This window comes from Photinus pyralis, unplaced genomic scaffold (genome assembly GCF_008802855.1).
Source record: "Photinus pyralis isolate 1611_PpyrPB1 unplaced genomic scaffold, Ppyr1.3 Ppyr1.4_LG5, whole genome shotgun sequence".
NCBI classification, from domain to species: Eukaryota; Metazoa; Arthropoda; class Insecta; order Coleoptera; family Lampyridae; genus Photinus; species Photinus pyralis.
Window position 1 is genome coordinate 2,973,515 of NW_022170596.1, and position 19,293 is coordinate 2,992,807.

The window sequence follows — 19,293 nt, forward strand, 5'->3', positions numbered from 1 at the left end:
TTTGGTAAACTCCAGCCCTGCGTTAACATCGGCACAGATAAAATACCCAATTTATCTGTGACATCGGTTACGAAATGGACACATAACCACCGCCGACTCTACGTAACCGACCGCTCATCAAAAGTAGTTTTTAATATAGGTACACCGGCGCTGAAGTCTGCACATTCCCAAGGAGGTAAACAGCGTACAAAGAGCTCAACACTTCTACAGCACTTTGAAACGGGGTACCGAGGTGTACAAAAGGGTGTGCATCAGCGTAAAAATCTAATCTGCTCCAACTTTTATATACTCCCGCTGCATCATAAAGTAGATCAACCGCCGCTCCTCTACAAATGCTCAAGGTTTACCGCTGTCAGCCGCGTAGATCTAAACACTTTTGCAACTCCGAAGAGGGAGAAGAAACATCAAAGTAACGTGCTAAAGAACTTTCCCGCTGGAACAGCAAGTATTACCTTTGTCATGGACTCCAAAACCTCTTCATAGAAAACAAATCCCCTGGAAGCTGGTTTAGTGACCCATGTTGTAGTGCCCTAAGGAGTCTCTGCCAGGTCCGCTTACCGGATCCTCGATGCTTCCCCCTTTGTTCATTATTCCGTCGTTTATTGCTATACCAAAATGTTTCAATCCTTGTTGATGTTAAGAGTCAAGTTGTTCAATGTTACAATTTTTGCTGTGTTCAAATACCAAATAAAAACTGTAAAGGTTTTGTATAATATAAAAAAAACATCTATACAGGTATAATTAGCACATAAGTAAAATTTTTAGACTGTTATAGAGTCGCTATTAGCTTCAGCTATTTGCGATACGACCGATGTCTGAGCCTTAGGGCAACTCGAGGGGCAACTACTTTTCCTTCTGCACACTCTCTTCTTCCTTCTCGAACAACGTCGTCTGCAACTCCTTCTTTTCCTTTTACAAGTACGCCTCTTTACTTTACGTTTGCACGTGCGCCGTCTTTTCTGCAGCTTACATCTGAGCTTCCTTCGCCCAGGTTTACACTTAGTTCGAAAGGGCTTAGCAGCCCTTCCGGCCTGTGCTGCTCTGCACTGGTACTTTCTTCTGCGAAATTCACTCATGTTGCACCACCGGCGAGCTCCTTCGAGCGTCAGCTTGCATGAAAGCCACGTGGGGTATTTCTTACGCAGCTCTTGTAAGAAATTTAAAAAGGGATTTTTCGAAAAGCGGGAGTTTTTTCGTCTTTTGCAGATTACGTTTGTGCCCTTCTCTCTACGTCTACGTCTTCTACATGCCATAATTTCGGAATAAAATTCTCTGAAAGGTCAAACTAAAATTTTGAAGTTAACAAAACAATCTTGTTTGATACGTTAGTAACGCCCAGACGACTACGTAGTTTCACAAATTTCCTATGCAACTAACAAAGTTTGTCTATGGTTACCACTTTATTTTCCAAGGAGACGTAAAATGGTCGGCGAAATACTGACATTCATCACGTCGATCTTTCAGAGAAATGTACAAAAATTCGAAAAGTGAAATATCACGTCCAAATTGGTGTTCGCAGTTCATAGCTTTTCAAGCAAGGTACGGCCATTTTCTGTTGCTGAAACGCTCATAGTTCTTACACTTTTTATTACTCTTTTGGAATTACAGATATGTATTTCGGAAAATGTTTTGTCGAATGTTAAATTACAAGAGAGAAAATTTTGAAGTTAAAACTGCGACATATAAGTGTGTTGCTTGGCAACTTTGGCAAATGACATTTGTTAAATGATTGCCATGAGTGAAGTTGTCAGAAAGCGTTAAATTTGAACTAAACCAGAAGAACATTTAGCCAACAATAATTGGTGCCGAATAATATTCAACAAGACTATTTCGCGAAACCAAATAACTAAAATGACATTGCTCATTTTACAAAGTAAGGTAACTGTTATTTGTGGATATGCTACAGGTAAGAGCTTTGTAGATTCATTGTGTTATAATGTAAAATTCGAACTATTTACGAGGTTAGAGTGAAAAAGCCGTTGATGTTATAAATTCTCACCTTAATATAAGCGAAAACAATATGTGGTAACAAATTCTAACGGAGTGCCTCAAGGCACTCTATTCCTTGTATTATTTTAATAATTGTTTGAAATGTCTTAAAAATGCAAATTACTTCAATGTAATGAGGATAGGTAAATGAATGTTTATTTCTACCTGTTAATTAAATACTGTGTGTACACCGCTATATTGATAAAAGTGCAGATCTCATTCCTGACATTATTTATGGCATAAATGACAGAGGCAGGTAAATGTGTCCCAGCGGAGAACGCCTGTGAATTTTTTGAGGATTGTTCTTCAACGGTACTTTCTGGAAGATCTGCAAATTTTAATATTCAAGAGTGATCTGTAAACTTTCTCTAGGAAGATGCTCAGCTAAAACACCGTGTGCGTAAAAATGTAACCAAGCATAAAAGGGGTAGATTAGACTATAGTATGATCGAAGTAAATTAACATTGGAAATATTTATATTTTCGTATATGGGTAAGTTATACTCTAAGATCCCACATAAGGTCAACCTTCGCCCATCTGTGGACCGAATAAAAATACATTTTTTAGTAATTTTGATATGGAAACAAACAAATTGCAAATGGGTTGTCTAAGATAAGGGGATCTTGGAGAAAACCATAAAGTTCCGATTACATCCGAAAATATGCCGGAAAAACCGAAATCTGCCGATTTATTTTTTTCTGATGCAAAATGAACAGATACAGAAAAACAAAAAACACTTTCTCGTTGCCACTATTTGAGCTGTAGAAGACAGCGTTGATAAATTTCCAATACAACGTTTCTTTGACAATCTTCGTATCTTCTATGGTTTCCGAGATCCCCATGATAAGACATCCATATCTTATCTTGAACATAAACTGTATGTATCTTAAAACTAGATTCTTGCACTTTGGGGTATTTAAAAACCAACTATCAAACTATCAAATTTCGTCGAGATCGAATTTTTTACACCATCGCGGGGTATGGGATGAACATTTTTGAAAAATTGTTCAAAATTGAAAAGTATATGTTTCTAAAACAAATTCTCATTAGCCATTAGTCCCATTAAATTGATCTAAACATGATTTTTTCAAAACATGATGATTTATATTTTGGGCGAAAGTTTTGAGGAAAATTACTTCCTACAAAGACGCAATTTCTGTTAATGGTATTGAAACGAAAAAAAAGACGACTCACTACTAGGATACCGCGATCTTCTAGTTACTGTAAGGTCCAGCACAATTATTCAAGACCAATGACCATTATCGACTATTTACAGTCACTTGTTGGACAATCGCCTCAAATACTAAACAGATGAGAAAATCGTCACAATTGCCCGACTTTCGACACTTGAAGTAGGCATCATACAGGGTGTACCTAAATATGATGTGGCCAAAGGGCTTATTTTATGACTAAAAGCTCACATAAACATAGGTCCGCAAATTCTTCGTTACCGGTCTACACTTCTACAGGGTGTTAAAATTTCAAGATTTTTTCTTTTTTCTTTATATTTCCTGGAGTGTTTGAGATATTTCGGTGAAATGTGTAATATAAGTTACGCCAAAGGCCTTGGTCAATGTCAATGGTAAGGAAAATCTACAGGGTGTTGTTTTTTCAGGGTTCGTTCCAATTTTCGGTGCGCCACTGATATAGAATGTAAAACAAGAATTCATTTTCTCATTTCTTTAGAAATTTTTTGGTCTCTTGTAATTTTTTCGTATGTGTGACCGTTATTGAGAAAGAAAATAAAAATCCATTTTCCGTAGTTAGCTAAATGAAAGTACATATAATTTTTAAAACGGTCCAATAGGTCCTGACTTTATGTGGATATAATCTTGTTGTTATTTTTGCCAGTTGGCATTGAAAATCTTGCGTTTAAATTGTAAAATGTACGGTAGAACTATAACACTGCAGATCGGGAACGAAGCGTTTGCAGACCTACAGTATATTTATATGAACTTTTAGTCATAAAATAAGCCAAAGAATTAGCCCCTTTCGTATTTACATCACATTTAGCAACAACCTGTATAATAATTTTTGCAAAACGGGAAAGGATAGTCCCAAAATACTAAGTAAAAGTGTTAGTCGTATCCTTTTATTTCGTATTTTTTATTTTTGAGGAGAAACAGATAAATATTGAGATGTTGTGGCACACGTATAGCTCGTCAACGAATAACTTTAGGCCCTTACTTGGACCAAAATGTTCTAATTAAAGGTCTCAACAATAGGAACTGTTTTCTACCAACTATCCCCCCCTACCCAAAAAGGGGGTTGGAGAGGGGGGATGAAACTGGTTTTATCTAATGAAGGGCCTCAACGAAAGGAATTAATTTCTACCAACCATAGTTCTTCTCTTCGACCCCTTAGCGTGATCTAATATAATTCCAAATCCAACAGATTGTCGGAGGAAGGTACTTACAAAGGAAGATTGAGACGTCTGGAAGAAATATTGCATTGGTGATATCAAACCTTTAAGATTATGGGCGCAAATAAAACGAGCATCGAAAATTCCTGATATTTAGAAATTGATCTAGGCTAGATGAAGAATAATAGTTCTGAAATTCACTTATATTTTAAAATTCCCAGTCATTTGCTATGATTAAAATGTTTAAGATTAATCTTATGCAATTTCCTCAAATACCCATACCCAGAACTGTTAGAAATATTTCTGGTTTGAAACTAGTAAAAAAAATTGATAAAATCAAAAAGAAACGATTAGGGGACGTGAATTTAGAAAAAAAATGCTAAAATAAAAGGGAACCTACCAATAGTCCTTAGACTGTAGGTTCGGGCAATTTTTCTTGTAATCACCTCATGGCGAACAGTTGACAAAGGATTCTCGGATTTTTTACTACTCGCCCAGTGGTCGATTTTTGGGCAATTCTTAACAGCAAGAAAAATCTTCCCGAGCATAGAAGCAGTCAAGTCCCAAGCACCATTACAAATCTACCGGTACAAAATGGTCAGATTGAAACCAAATGGCCGATAAATTCAAATTTATGAAACTCTGTATAATATACATCATTAATAAATGATACTTACATGTATTCTTGCTGACAATGCCTTTTTAAAAATCAGACCCACTGCTGTTCACTATTTTCTTTCATTCATTTTACTAATGAATCCAACCTCCGCCCTTGGTGCTATTCCACAAACGATTGCTATTTTTCTAAAATCCAATTTATCGCCAAAATTTAAAATATATATTCCGCATATTATACTATTATTTATTGCCTTACTTTTAAAATATTCTCTATTACCCCTTGGCAATTTTTCATGATTATATAAAAACAAATTACTTTTTTTTAGATAACTGCCGCTCCCAATACATCCATCCACGTTTTGCGTAAATATCATAGCTTTTAAATGAACGTAAACAACTTTGAAGTGTATGTGCGTATGTTTACGTTACTCAAGTTTAATGCCAGAATATTAAACCGAAATGTAAGCGCAAGAGAAATAAATAAAATATGAGTTCGGTTTACGTGTGACCACTTTTTTCGGAATTTTTAATTAAACTGGACTTTTCGGTATTAAGCGCGGACATTAATCACCAAAGCGATGGAAAGTTTTACATGACTATTGAGGGAGGAAAATTGCATTAGGGACGACCTACTTTACTACCCTTGAAGAATATTTCAGGTGTGGCGTTCATTAAATTGGATTAAAGTTAAATAAAGCCGGAAAAGGTAAATAAGGAAGCAATTTATTCCATTACCCCAAAAACGTATAGGTGCTACAGAATTTTGTTTCGGAGGGTATATCATGTGGCGACTTTTAATTTCTGTCCCGTTTGTCGTATTTCTCATATTTTGTATGTTGATTTCAACCAGTAATTAAAATTAAAATCAAGCTTCGCGTATCTGTGTTGTGACGATGGTTGTCATGCTCTTAACTTCGTCTTAAAAAGTTACGTGTTGCGGGACGGGAAGTAATTAAAGCTCGCTTTTCTAAATAAAAAATGGTGACGGAAGATAAAAACAGACCAGAATTGTTGAATATATTTTGCCATCGATAGTAATGATCGTTCTTACATGGACGGATTTACATTACCTACCAATTTCGAGCAGAAGAATTTGCGATTTTTAAAAAAATTAAATCATCTGCCTTTTGGCAAGGAAATGCGACCACACACTGAGAGGAACTGCCTGAGAAAATTAAAGTAATATTACAGAGTTAGAAACGATCTCAAAAGTATACCCAAAATAGAACCTTTACGATGTGAAAACTGCCTACATTTACCAAAGATTGTTGTCACTTACATAAAAATAAATTGATCGTATTTAGTTTCACCATCTAAGCCAAGATACAGTTGGTTGGTGAATGATGACAGAACCGCAGTTAGGCTATTATGAGGAAAATGATCGACTGTGCTCACGACATATTGTAATGATAAAAATATAGTTGCTAAATTTCAATCGAACATCACTAATAGGTGTAGCTAGTAGCTGTATTTTAGAATCTCTTTAAAAACAGACGAAAATTAGAAAATCCACCAACATTTCTGTATCATTTCCTTTCATTAACATTGCAATTTTGCAACAAATCTTCAACATGTTCTGAAACCACATCTCTTTAACACACAGTGTTCAAAGGATTTAAAATGTGCCCAGTGTGATTATACAACGAATTACTGTACCCGGCATGTAAGAAGGTGAAAGATCACGTATCCCCGCTAATCATATAATTAACCACAAGCAAGTTGGATCCTCCTGCACGCATATGTTAACTCACAATACTTTCAATTCTCTATTTATAAAATGTGCACAGTGTGATTTTGCAACACATCACCACCATGGCCTGAAACGACATCTGTTAACTCACAAAACCTCAAAGGATTTAAAATGCGCACACTGTAATGGAAATGTTAGGCGATACAACTTTCGTCGGGTCTGCTATTATCTACACTGTGACCAAGATAAGGGTGTCTATCATGGGGATCTCGAAAACCATAGAAGATACGAAGATGGTTAAATTAGGGAGAAGTGGTCCAATTAAAGAGTAATTATCATGCTGGAAAAAAACCCTGAAAATTCCGATTGTTTTTGAAGATATGCCAGAAAAACAGAAATTTGGCAATTTCATTTTTATTTTTTTCCAATGTTATTTGAACAAATACAAAAAATAAGTAAACACTTTCTCATTGCCACTTTTTGAGCTCTAGAAGACCGCGTTGAGAGATTTTCGGTTCGGAGAAATCATCATCAACTTTATTTTTAGTGCATTTTTAAGAATTAAAAAAATGTGCTATTGTTTGCGTTTAGTCCGTCCGTCCGGACCCACTTCTACCGTTTTGAACTACTTCTAGGGGAATGGTCCTAGAGTCCTGGAATTTTTTGCAGTAGGTAGCCTATACCTTGAAGAATTATTTCCTGAGATGCTTTTGAAAGTAAAACGTGCATAACTTTTACATACGACAACCAAGTGGTCTCAGATTTTGCATACAAAAAATTAATTTTATCTCTCATTGTATTCTAATTAAAGGTCCCAACGAAAGGAATTAATTTCTACCAACCATAGCCCTGCTCCTCGATCTCTTATCGTGATCGGGTATATTCCCTTAACCTCTCAAGAACGGATTGTCGGAAGAGGGTAGGTACTCACAAAGGGCGATTGAGACGTCTGCAAGAAATATATCCATTGGTGATGTCAAAACAAAAGCTATTTCGGTTAAAAAAATGCGCTCTACCTGCACAAGAGTTGTGCACAATTTATACTTGTTTTAAATGCCCGTAAAAAAAGTACATACTGTATTGAGTAGCATTTTCTATTACGAATACAACGATGTACGGCACACAAAAAAAACAAAGGTAAGAAATCTGTTGGTTTCTACAGGGCGAGAATACCTAACGGACAAATTTCCTGGAAAATGGAAAATATGTTCGATAGATATTCTGGCCCGGTTAAGATGTGCGCAGGTGCAACTTTTGTTTTTTTTGTGTAACATATGTCATTGAATTCGTGTAATACCTGTAAAGGTATCAATTAAAGAACCTCTTAGTTTGGATACTTTATTCGAATTGATTCAATTAGGTGACAATCACCTATGCGGGAAATTGCAATAATGTAAAGTCAACATTTGATTGGAGTTTGACCTCATGCTTATTACATACATAGGTAGTTAATTTTATAATAATTATTAATTAATAACATCACTACATTCGTAATAAAACCCTAAAGCGGATCTAAAAAACGGCATAGCATGACCTCGGAGTGACCCTAAGGGCTCATTGGATTTGACCCATTTTCAATAGGCTTGTTATATGTGGTATATAGGCCAACTGTGCAATGTTTGAACTGAATCGGACCAAGCCTTTCCCATACAAAAATTGCATCGCCTTGCACTGCCGCTTAATAAAAAATGCTACTCACCAGTGTGTAAATTTTTTACGGGCCATATAAAAAAAGAAAGTTGATGATTTCTCAGAAACAAAACTTTGTATTGAAAATCTCTCAACGCTGCCTTGTAGAGCTCTAAAAGTGGCAATAACATCAGAAAAAAATAGATAATAAGATCGAAATCGGCAAACTTCGGCCTGCCTTCGGAAGTAATTGGAATTTTCTAGTTTTCTTTCAAGCCTGATCATAACTGTTTAATTGGCGCAACTTTTTCTTAATTTGAACATCGGCGTACCTACTATGGTTTCGGAGATCCCCACGATAGACATCCTTATCTTGGACACGGTGTATATAAATAAAAATTAATGTTTGTCTGTCTCATGCGTGTCTAAATCGACTGGTTGGACGTATGCCCGCGAAAGTTTCTGAGTTAGTAAAACACTTTCCGAAATTCCCACGGAAACGGGAACAGAAAAAAAGGAGGATTGTATGTTTTACAGTAGGAATGGGATTTGACATTTCGAACGTAGGTTTCTTCGAGAGCGTGAAGGTGTACTCTGAAAGAACTTCCCGAAGTCCCACGGCAACGGCGAAAAACAGGAAAGGGGTACGAGAAAAAACGGGATTTCCCAAAAGCGGTACGAAGTTCGCTGGGAACATGACTTACTTTATAATATAAGGCATTTCCATGGAAGCGCATTATAAAGGTGTTTGCAAGTTCATGGAAGACATTTTGAACATATTCTCCTAACAGACGTTGAAAAATTTGTAATTAAGGTGTAAGCTTGTTTTTATTGTAATATCTACCATAAGCATAGCTCCCTAACAATAGAGGACATTTAAATAACTAAATATTAGCACATACGTAGCTTTTATGTAGATTCAAATGTAAACAGAAGTGGATCATTTAAAATGTCAAAGTTACCCCCCTCCCACTCCTAAAAATTGAGTAAAGAAAAAAATTGTAAAAAACGAGTATTTAAAATTTGCCCCCCCCCCCAATGTTCTTATTAAGTCACCAAAATTTAAAAAAAATATTTGACAACCATTTTTGAAATATCGCCTTGTGACTATAAAAAACTCACTAACCCTGTAGGTATAATATTTAGGGTGTAGGTGCCTATATTTTAATTCGTAGATGTTTGAATATTTACATAAATTTCTTTGACATGTAAAATTTTTTTACGTTTCGTCAACCTAAACTGAAATAGGCTCAAGGTTGGGGCACATTTCTCCGTTCTGTTCCGTCACGTCCACCGCCGACGACGGTTCGCGCTAACACACAGTAAAGGTCACCGCACACTTGTCCGTTCCGTCACGTAACGAACCGTTAAAAAAACGTTCAACATAAAAGACATTGAATTAAACGTCTCTGTGCACATTAGCACGTTCCGTCACAGCTCATAAGTATGCGTTAGGGCGATCGGTTGCCAGCTGTCGAAGTGACGGGACGGAACGGACAAGTGTGCGGCAACCTTTATAAATCGTGACGTAACGTGACGGAACGAGCTAATGTGCGCAGAAACGTTTAATTCAATGTCTTTTACGTTGAACGTTTTTTAACGGTCCGTAACGTGACGGAACACGGAACGGAGCGGACAAGTGTGCGGCAACCTTAATTAAACAAATCGTCTTTGAAATGATTAGAGAGTAACCATCAAAACGCATCTATAACTGTTACAAATTAAAAATGTTTTTTGTTTTTTATGTTATCGATTTCAAAAAATTATCAAAGTTCTCATGTGAGATCGAAGGGACTTCAGCGCATTTTTGTGTGGCAGATCAGTATTCTATTAGCCACTTTCGACTCGACCATCAATAACAGATCTTGTCGAAGGCTACTACATTCACTAACTGTTTCCCACTTTCCGCGTGCACCCGCAATTCGCTTTTAAAGTTAAAATCGTGTCGGGGGCTACCACATTCCCTTTGACGGTAGCCACTTCCGACGTCCCGCCGTTCACCCGCAATTCGCTTCTAGTGGCGACACGAGAAAGAGAGACAGCGATTCGAGATTTACGAAACGTTAAACCGCGTGAGTTCGCAACGGAAGGTAAAAGGCGCCCGAAGTTGACTACTTCTCGAAGACGCGCGCGCGCTTCGCAAAAAGTCGTTAATTTCGCCCCTAGGACAAAAAACAAAATTCCGCCACGCAGGAGTTGTGCGCGTTTACAACATCTTTCCGACGACACCAATTTGAAAAGAATCGAACCAAAACTGTAGTAGAAGATAGGAAAAAACTGAAAAACCTTCACGTTAGTATACTACGCTCGAGGATGACGCCCAGATGTCGCCAACCCCACATCATGTAGCCATGTCCCTAAGGTTGATAAATTTCACGGCCTTGTAGATACACGTACACCCGTTGCCTTTCTACAAGAGTTCTTCTACGCGCCCACATTTGCAGCCAGCCAGCCAGCCAAAGTGAGATTAAAAGCTACTTTTTACAAATAAATTTGCAAAAATGCGCTAAAAAGTATAATACAGCAACGTTCATTACACGCCCAGAAGTGCTTTTTCCGTGTCATTCTTTGGAGTATTCTAAGGATATTTTATCATTTGATGCCTTTTGAAAAAGCACTATGTTGCGAAGATACAAGGTGAACAAATAGGAGTGGTATCCCTTAGCAATATGCCAAAGATCGCTGGATTGGTCGAGGTGGACCTCACTTATGGGCTGCTCTATCCCCGAACTTAAACCCCCAGGATTATTTCCTAAAATCATTAGCTTACACTAGGCTAGTGGACGATTTAAGAGATCGGATTAATTGCTGGGTGTAACTCAACCCTCGACGCTGGTCTTTTTGAAACAGTCCGGGAGTCGATGAGGAGAAAATTGGATGGTTGCATCTGATTCGGAGGTGGCCATTTTGAACAATTCTTGTAGATTAAGAAATGATACATGTAATTTTTGGTCCTAATAAATCGTTATTATTGTCGAAAAATATTTCGCCCTGTATTTTCGCAACAAAACACTTTTTCAAAAATAGTCAAAGGATAAAATATCTCGTTAATTTTTGCCGCATGTTTAGTAAACACCCTGTAGATAGACAAAGAAGATAATCAATAAAAGAACAAGACTATTCTAAAATGGGTAGAACCGAAGGTAAAACCCTCTTGGTTATAGTCGAGCATCTAATCCCCTATATTGCTATTCTTTACACTAAGGTTGTAGTTGTAGTCCCATTCTAAAATTTTGAATAACCAAAAAGTATAACACAAAATATATTCTTCATTCCAGCTTTACTGGTTATTATCATTTAGGAGTTTGAGTATTTTTTGAAAACCATTCATTTCGCAGGAAATACCGGCCAACAACTACAGCTATGCCTTCATCATCTAGCCGCCGAATGAGCCATAGCCGAAAAAAATAGACGTAGAAATTTTCCTTGTTTGTTACCAATTCCAAAAAGATCATTAATTAACATCCGAGGCACACATGGTAAAAACACAAAGCTATTTTCGAACAAATTTCTTAGTTTTTTGGCAAAAAGAAATTGTTGTAGTAAAAAAGTTCCAGCGTTAATCGAGCATCAAGCAATCGTGTTAGTATTGCACACACCCAAGCAAAAACCTTTGTTAGTAATTACACCTCAAAAAATCTTACCAAAATAACGTCCGTTTTAATTTTCTCCGGCGGACCGACAGATTCGCAAGTAGTTTGTACCGTCTCAATTTGCACAACTTTCCTACCGGGCGTACCCGATTTTCTCTCTCTCGCATCGTCGTCCGAATACCTAATGATTCCATTAGGTACGCTGTTCGTTCTTTTTGTTTTTGTTAGCGTCGTTTCGTTTGGTTTAACGTTAGTTTGATTTTCGGCCGGCTGAATTTCGGCGGTCGGAAACGCGGAAGCGTTGGTTTCAGTGAACCACTGCTTGTGAATTTGCCAACTGGTATCCATGAAGCGATCGGCGGCTTCCTGTAAATATCTACATTTTACAAATTGTTGCGTTTTCTAAATCGGTAGAAATGATAGATGACGAAATTAGAAATAGACATTCATAAATTTCGACCTAACTATGTCGATGTACAGTAAGATCTGTCTCCGTTACAAAAGTGAGTGCTTGGTGCAGGTACCATAAAAGGATTTAATTATTCCGGGCGCAGCTTTCTACCGTGGAACTGACTTGCACGTAAATCGCCTAACTCGATAAAATGTCTTGATCCAACTCAATGAAATGTGAAAGCAATATTGTGGTATGCAAGAATTTTATCGTGCCCTTCAACAAAACTCAATTTGTGAAATGCAGGAGACTATCAATATTTTTCCATTACTGGAAAAGTAAGTCGTATTGGCAATTTTTCTATTTATTTGCGCTGTACACATAAAAATACGTGAATCATGTAATTGAGAAATGGTGTTTATCATCGTCAGATTAGCCTCTAAACCTTTGGTACGACTATAATCAAAACTGTAACTATCAAAATGCTAATATTAGCAAATTATTACAAATTTTAGTGATAAACAATTTAAATCGTTTGGAATGAACTAATTGCCAAAAGAATGTTCTCGTTTTTAATCTTCTTTGTATTATTATTCTTTGTTTTAAATTTAGAAAGATACGTTTCAAAACTTTTAAAAATTATCGGATCATCTCGCTTTACAATTGGGATATCGACTCAAGCAAAATATTGTTCAAGATCCATTACCGGCCCATCCTGCGAGTATTTGGATCGCGTATTTTTCTCGGGGCGATATCCCAATGGTAAAGCGAGACGACAAGAAAAATGAAGTAAACTCGACAATTTTTACAAGTTCTGAAACGTATTTCAAATGTATCCCTAAACTTAAAACTGATGAATTATATTTTTTTATAGTTCGTTTGTATTTTGAGATGGCCTGAAGTGCATAAAATTATACTCAAAAATGTTCCTAAAACCAACACTCACAAGAAATTATTTTATGTCGCCGGGAAATACCCTTCCACAACCTTGAATCACAAACAAGTTACGTGACGAGGACCCCATCCGAAGGAGTGAAAGCTGCCCCTAACGCACGAAAAAAAAACATTCAAAATTGATCTCAGAATCTTGCTGAATACTAGAAACAACTCTTTAATTTTAACTAGGGTTCGATTATCATCCTAATTGTTTCGTTTTATAGATAGGTATCTTTCTAGTCATTACAGTCATAGCTGCCACCGCTGACAGCACCCACTTTTTCTATGTTGATTGTAAAAAGCTACGCCACGGGACATTCGAGCGTATTCGGCAATTTTACTGCTGAAAATTAGCTGCTAACTTCACACATGTTTGGTTAAATATGGATTGTGTTTTCTACCACGCCCCTTTTCATTTCACATTATCGGAACGAGAAACGGAGCACAATATGTCATCGAAATATATTAATGAATAAAAAAGTTGTTATTGCGCATGTGCACATTAATCGTCAAGATTTTTCTTGCCTCAGGTGCCAGAGCTATCAGCTACTGATTTCAAAAAGCAAATATGGCCTTTAAAACACACGTGCTTTAAAGTTGCTAAGTAATGATACTTCAAGTATGACTTTTGAAACTGTCATCTGGTGCTGAAATAAAAAATCTTCTTAGGTCGCATTCCGTAAATGTTGAACATTTCTTTGGCTTGTACCTATCTTTTGTTTGAAGCTTTCATAAACGCGCGCAATTTAGGGTATGCTGCAAACTCTGTTCAAAATGTATACGCATCATTGTTTGAAGTTTTGAATGAATGCACCAAAGGATAGCAAATTTAACTACGTTTGACATTTCCATCATATATGCCAGCATTATCGATGCATTTAAGTCTTTGTTCGTACGATGCTTATGCATCCACGGAAACAACTGTTCATATTCTTTATAATAGGCTTTACTAGATTTCGATTTTAGACCTACCTACTTTTCTTCTGCTTTTGCAACAAGCCACTGAATGAACGGTGTATTATCTTTTTCAACGGAAGTCATTTTATTTACAAACACGGTGATTTTTCAAAGCAAACGTCAAGTTTTACCTACCGACTTTTCTTCTGCTTTTGCAACAAGCCATAGAATAGACAGTCTTTTTCAACTGAAGTCATTTTATTTACATACACGGTGATTTTTCTAAGCAAACGTCAAGTGACATTTCCATGGCAATCAGGAATTAGGGAGTTACGAGTATAACGTCAATATGATTTTATTTTATTTCCCTTATTTTTAAATTGCATACTATAAGAAACACGTGTATAATTGGTCTTTACAGCTCTTGCAATGTGTAAAGTCGTTACTCGTGCTTAAGAGATTTTTACGAGCTTCCAAAGACTTCTAGAGCCTTTAATATTCCATAAACATTTCAAGAGTCTCATATGATCTTTAAAAACCCTTTATAATCTTTAAAAGCTTTATCTTGAGGCGCGTTAAAAAGCTCTTACGGATTCTCAAAACTCTTCACGGAGCTTTTACAGTTCTTAATGTGCTCTCCTGACTTTGATAGCCGAGGATTCAAGTGCTCCTCTGAATTTTTCAGACCTTTTAAGAATTTCATATATACATGGTAGAGCAATCAAGCTAAGTGTACATATGTACAGAGAGATTACCAGAGTGGGATCTGCGAAGAGTCACAATTCCGGAATGGCAAACTTTGACACAGATCGGCCAAAAAAATTATTTTGAAAGAAATTGGAAGTCGCATTATACGGGGCGTTTCATAATGTATCTATTTGCGTTACAGTTAGGAAAATTCAGTACAAAAAAGTAATGATGTAAGTACATGCTTTAAAAAGTCGATTATACACTACTTTCTTAATATACCATTTTTAGCGCATTAAAAAAAAATTTAATTTTATCTTTCATGGTATTTTAATTAAAGGTCTCAACGAAAGGTACAGTGTTCTACCAACTACCACACTTCTTGCTGACGTATCAAAAGAGGGAGGGGGGAACTGGTTTTATACTTCATGGTACTATAATGAAAGGTCTCAACGAAAGGTATAGAGCCATAGTACTAATTGTAATGAAAAAATCACTAAAGATGCAATGAATCCAGATTATGAAAATTGGGGTTGATCAAAATGATATGAGCTGTGGACGTCGATGAACATCTAACCTGGATGTAAATACTAAATAAATACACTTCACATCTGTAATTGTGCCAATAACCTTACCTTGGCATTTTTTTAACTATATTAATTAGTCAGCAATGTACTGTTTATATATTAAGTGTAAACTTAACATCTACCAATTCTAAAATAAAAACATTATTAGCGAAAATCTTGGGAGGTATTTTCGTACAAAGAATTCACTTTAAAAGTGTTTTTGCTCCCTGTTTTTTAAAACTTTTCCAGCAGCCCTCGTAGCAGTTCAGGTATGTAAAGCAACAACACGAAAATTATATATCTCATCCTCGTATGACCTGAGCCTTAACGTCTTGATTGAGTTGGAACAAAAAATAAACGGTATGGTCGCAACGTCGCGCTTGTTATGTTGCCTAACCACCCGTCTTTTACGAAGACTGCCATTAACTAATAGCTGCAATAAACAATACAAAGATAAGTACCTACAATGAAATATCTTCAGGAGACAAGAACGCATTTCGTGTATTAATTGTTCCAATTCAATCACAAGTTATAATTAAGGACCACCAAAAAGGCGCCATCCATAATTCAAATTTTAATTGTTTTCTAATAATTAATTATCAAAGTGAAAAATACCTTTTCAATTCTTACGTCAGCTGTTTATAACTTACCTACAAAATACATTATTATAATTCTTAATCTACGCGAACATAATTAAACCTTTTATAGATCTAATTTATTATCATGGTCACGATGGCGTGGTTATGTAAAAGTAATGCGCTATAAGCACGGCGACTTTGAACTTGAGCACGTTGCGGCAATAGAAATTTGGCATAGAATCCAAACGATGACAGAGCAAATATTGGCTAACTGGGTCGATTCTCGACTACACGCATCGATATAGATTTCGTAAATAGAAGCAGGAAAATTTGCCAGAATAATTTATTCATATTGAATACATTGTATTGAGTGACATTGCACTATGCAAGTTATTTGCTCTACTTTCTTTTTTCTACGGCTATGACCTTTTTTAGGGTAGGATTGCAAAACTCACGCAACCTGCAAGGCCCAAACGTAGTGAAATTTGGCAAATTATAAAAGTCCAATGTGTGGTTACCAAACCCGTCTGGCTTTAAATTAGTTGACAAAAAAAGTCCAAATTAAAAGTGGGAGATCTTGAAAGAGCTTGAAAGTGAAACTGTTATTTGCAGACGTAACCTAAAGCGCCGTTTACACACAACATTTTGTTAGACTGCATCTGCGTCAACAAGACGTTGCAGACGAAACGTTGGATGCAAATCTGTACACAAACTGGCACACATTGTCACAAATAGTCAACCTACGAAAAAAGAATGCTTCAGATAAATGATTTATATGCTGGTTGAATTTGACTGCACCATAAAAAAATGACCTTTAAAGGTCAATCATATACAGGGTGTTTTTTTGGGAGCTTTAGTTAAACGTTTCTGGGAAAATAAAATAGGTAGGTTTTTGAAAATTTGAACTTAGGAGTTACTCTGAAGGCCGAATCGATGTAAAATATTTTCAAAATGGCCGCACTTCCGGAAACACCGGAAGTAGATAGTAACTTCGTTATTTTAAATGGCAACCCCTATTTTTAATTTAATTTTTGGATTCTACGTGAAATTTCAACCCTTTTGATACCCATATGTCGATATCTGCCATTTATGGTTTTTAAGTTATTTTGACTTTAAGAAAAAAATGGCGGATGCAGACGGTACCTTGATAATTGATTACTTGAAAACGGTTGTAGTCATGGCAACCCATTTTTATCAGTGCATAGAGAATGAATAGGGCTTTCTTTTAATGTACTTAAAAAAAAGTTAAGTTGCGTACAATCGCACCTATGGAGATCCAAATTTAAGAAACTTTAAAGTCTAAAAACTCAGTTTTTTTAAATGGAATGACCATTTTCTTACTATTGCATGAGATAGAGAATCGAAATTGGCATATTTTGATATTACATGTTCCTATAGCTATCTTTAACAGTTTCTGACTTATTCCCATTTTATTGAATTGACACTATTTTTTTCGGATTTTCTTTTTAGTAGTCGGCCATGATTTTATAACAATCGAATTTTAAACAAATCTAGTGACACTAATCCGTCACCTACTGTTATAGGTGAACATAGGTTTTTCAAAAATCGAAAAATGACTCGGAGTGGTTTCACCTATTTTGGAATTTAGGTAATTGTTATTTATGGTGAAATGGACAAAATCGCGACACGTGCTTGCCGTACATTCATTCGAACACTGGAACGAAATTGTATCAATTTTGGAAATGTTGTACCCCCAAATGCACTACAAACCGTTGAAGCACAAGTGATACAAAGCTCTACAAGAGAATATTTAAGAAAATGAATTGAATTGCAAATGCCTGATTAACAAAATAAATTCAATGCAAAATATAAAAAACTTCGTTCAAAATTTTTGGTATGGAATTGTTGCTCGAACAGATACCGCATTACCTCTCTTAATTTCCAGACTTATACGTTGTTTAAGAAATTCAGTTGAACGACTCTGTTTAGATTTTTCAAAAATTTTCCGTCTCATATCCCTCCTGAGTTATTTATTAATGAATTATTTAGACTAGAACTAGAATCAATGGTATTAAAAAATCCACTCCTTGATTTGTTTAAAATTTGATTGTTATAAAATCATGGCCAACTACTAAAAAGAAAATGTGAAAAAACTGGCATCAATTCCGAGATCAATTCAATGAAATGGGAATAAATCAGAAACTGTTAAAGATAGCTATAGGAACATGTAATATCAAAATATGCCACTTTCGATTCTCTATCTAATGCAATATTAAGAACATGGTCATTCCATTTAAAAAAACTGAGTTTATAGACTTTGAAGTTTCTTAAATTTGGATCTCCATAGGTGCGGTTGTACGCAACTTAACTTTTTTTAAGTACACTAAGTGAAAGCCCTATTCATTCTCTATGCACTGATAATAATGGGTTGCCATGACTATATATAACCTTTTTCAAGTAATCAATTATCAAGGTACCATCTGCATCCGCCATTTTTTTTCTTAAAGTCAAAATAACTTAAAAACCATAAACGGCAGATATCGACATATGGGTATCAAAAGAATTGAAATTTCACGTAGAATCCAAAAATGCAATAAAAAAATAGGGGTTGCATTTAAAATAATGAAGTTACTATCTACTTCCGGTGTTTCCGGAAGTGCGGCCATTTTGAAAATACTTTACATCGATTCGGCCTTCAGAGTAACTCCTAAGTATAAATTTTCAAAAACCTACCTATTTTACTTTCCCAGAAACGTTTAACTAAAGCTCCCAAAAAAACACCCTGTATGTTGATTCAGCGAAACAGGTTCATTATGGAAAGACAAATGGAAGGTGCTAAACAGAAATGTATGCAAATACCTACTTCATGGAATGAAACGCTTAGACATTAGAAAATACACAGCAACAAGGTAAAAACGGCAAGCTTAAGGCTAATCAGATCCTCGAAGACTAAAAAAATAAAGGAATTATACGAAGACATAAAATGTCCGGTAAAGGGGTCAGAGGTGTTGCTAATAAAACCTCAATTCGTCTAACAAAAACGACGCATCGAGTACTTTCAAACTTGTTTAGTTCTATTAGCTTTTGTCGTGTCACCATCTAGTGTAAGGATGTACAAGATTTACCCGATTGTTAAAATGCGTTTGAAAGCTTGCGACGCCAGTGAGTCTTGAGATAAGACATGATTGGCTCGGATTTTGTTTATTTTGTAGTCGTTGTTATCTAGACAGCTACAAAGCGTTGGTTTTGCAATATCCACGGTTACCCCACGTTGAGTCGATTTTAGCTGATAAGAAATCTGATTGGTTGGGTAAAATTAGTTTTATTGGTGGAAACGGTTTGTGTCCAGGAATAGGTGTCACTCAAAAAAGAAAAGTAATATAGGAAGTTGGTTGT

At 36.1% G+C, this 19,293-nt stretch overlaps 1 protein-coding gene across 1 annotated transcript in view; it reads right to left on the minus strand.

Moving 5' to 3' along the window:
• Window positions 1–688: 688 nt before the first annotated feature.
• LOC116172310 overlaps window positions 689–19,293 on the minus strand; it is a 28,406-nt gene continuing 9,801 nt past the window's right edge. The window contains exons 2-3 of the mRNA XM_031489510.1: window positions 11,933–12,247; window positions 689–2,317 (exon numbers count right to left, since the gene is read on the minus strand). Coding sequence (XP_031345370.1) covers window positions 2,222–2,317; window positions 11,933–12,247 — 411 coding nt within the window. The 3' untranslated portion in view covers window positions 689–2,221. The remainder of the gene's footprint in view (window positions 2,318–11,932; window positions 12,248–19,293) is intronic.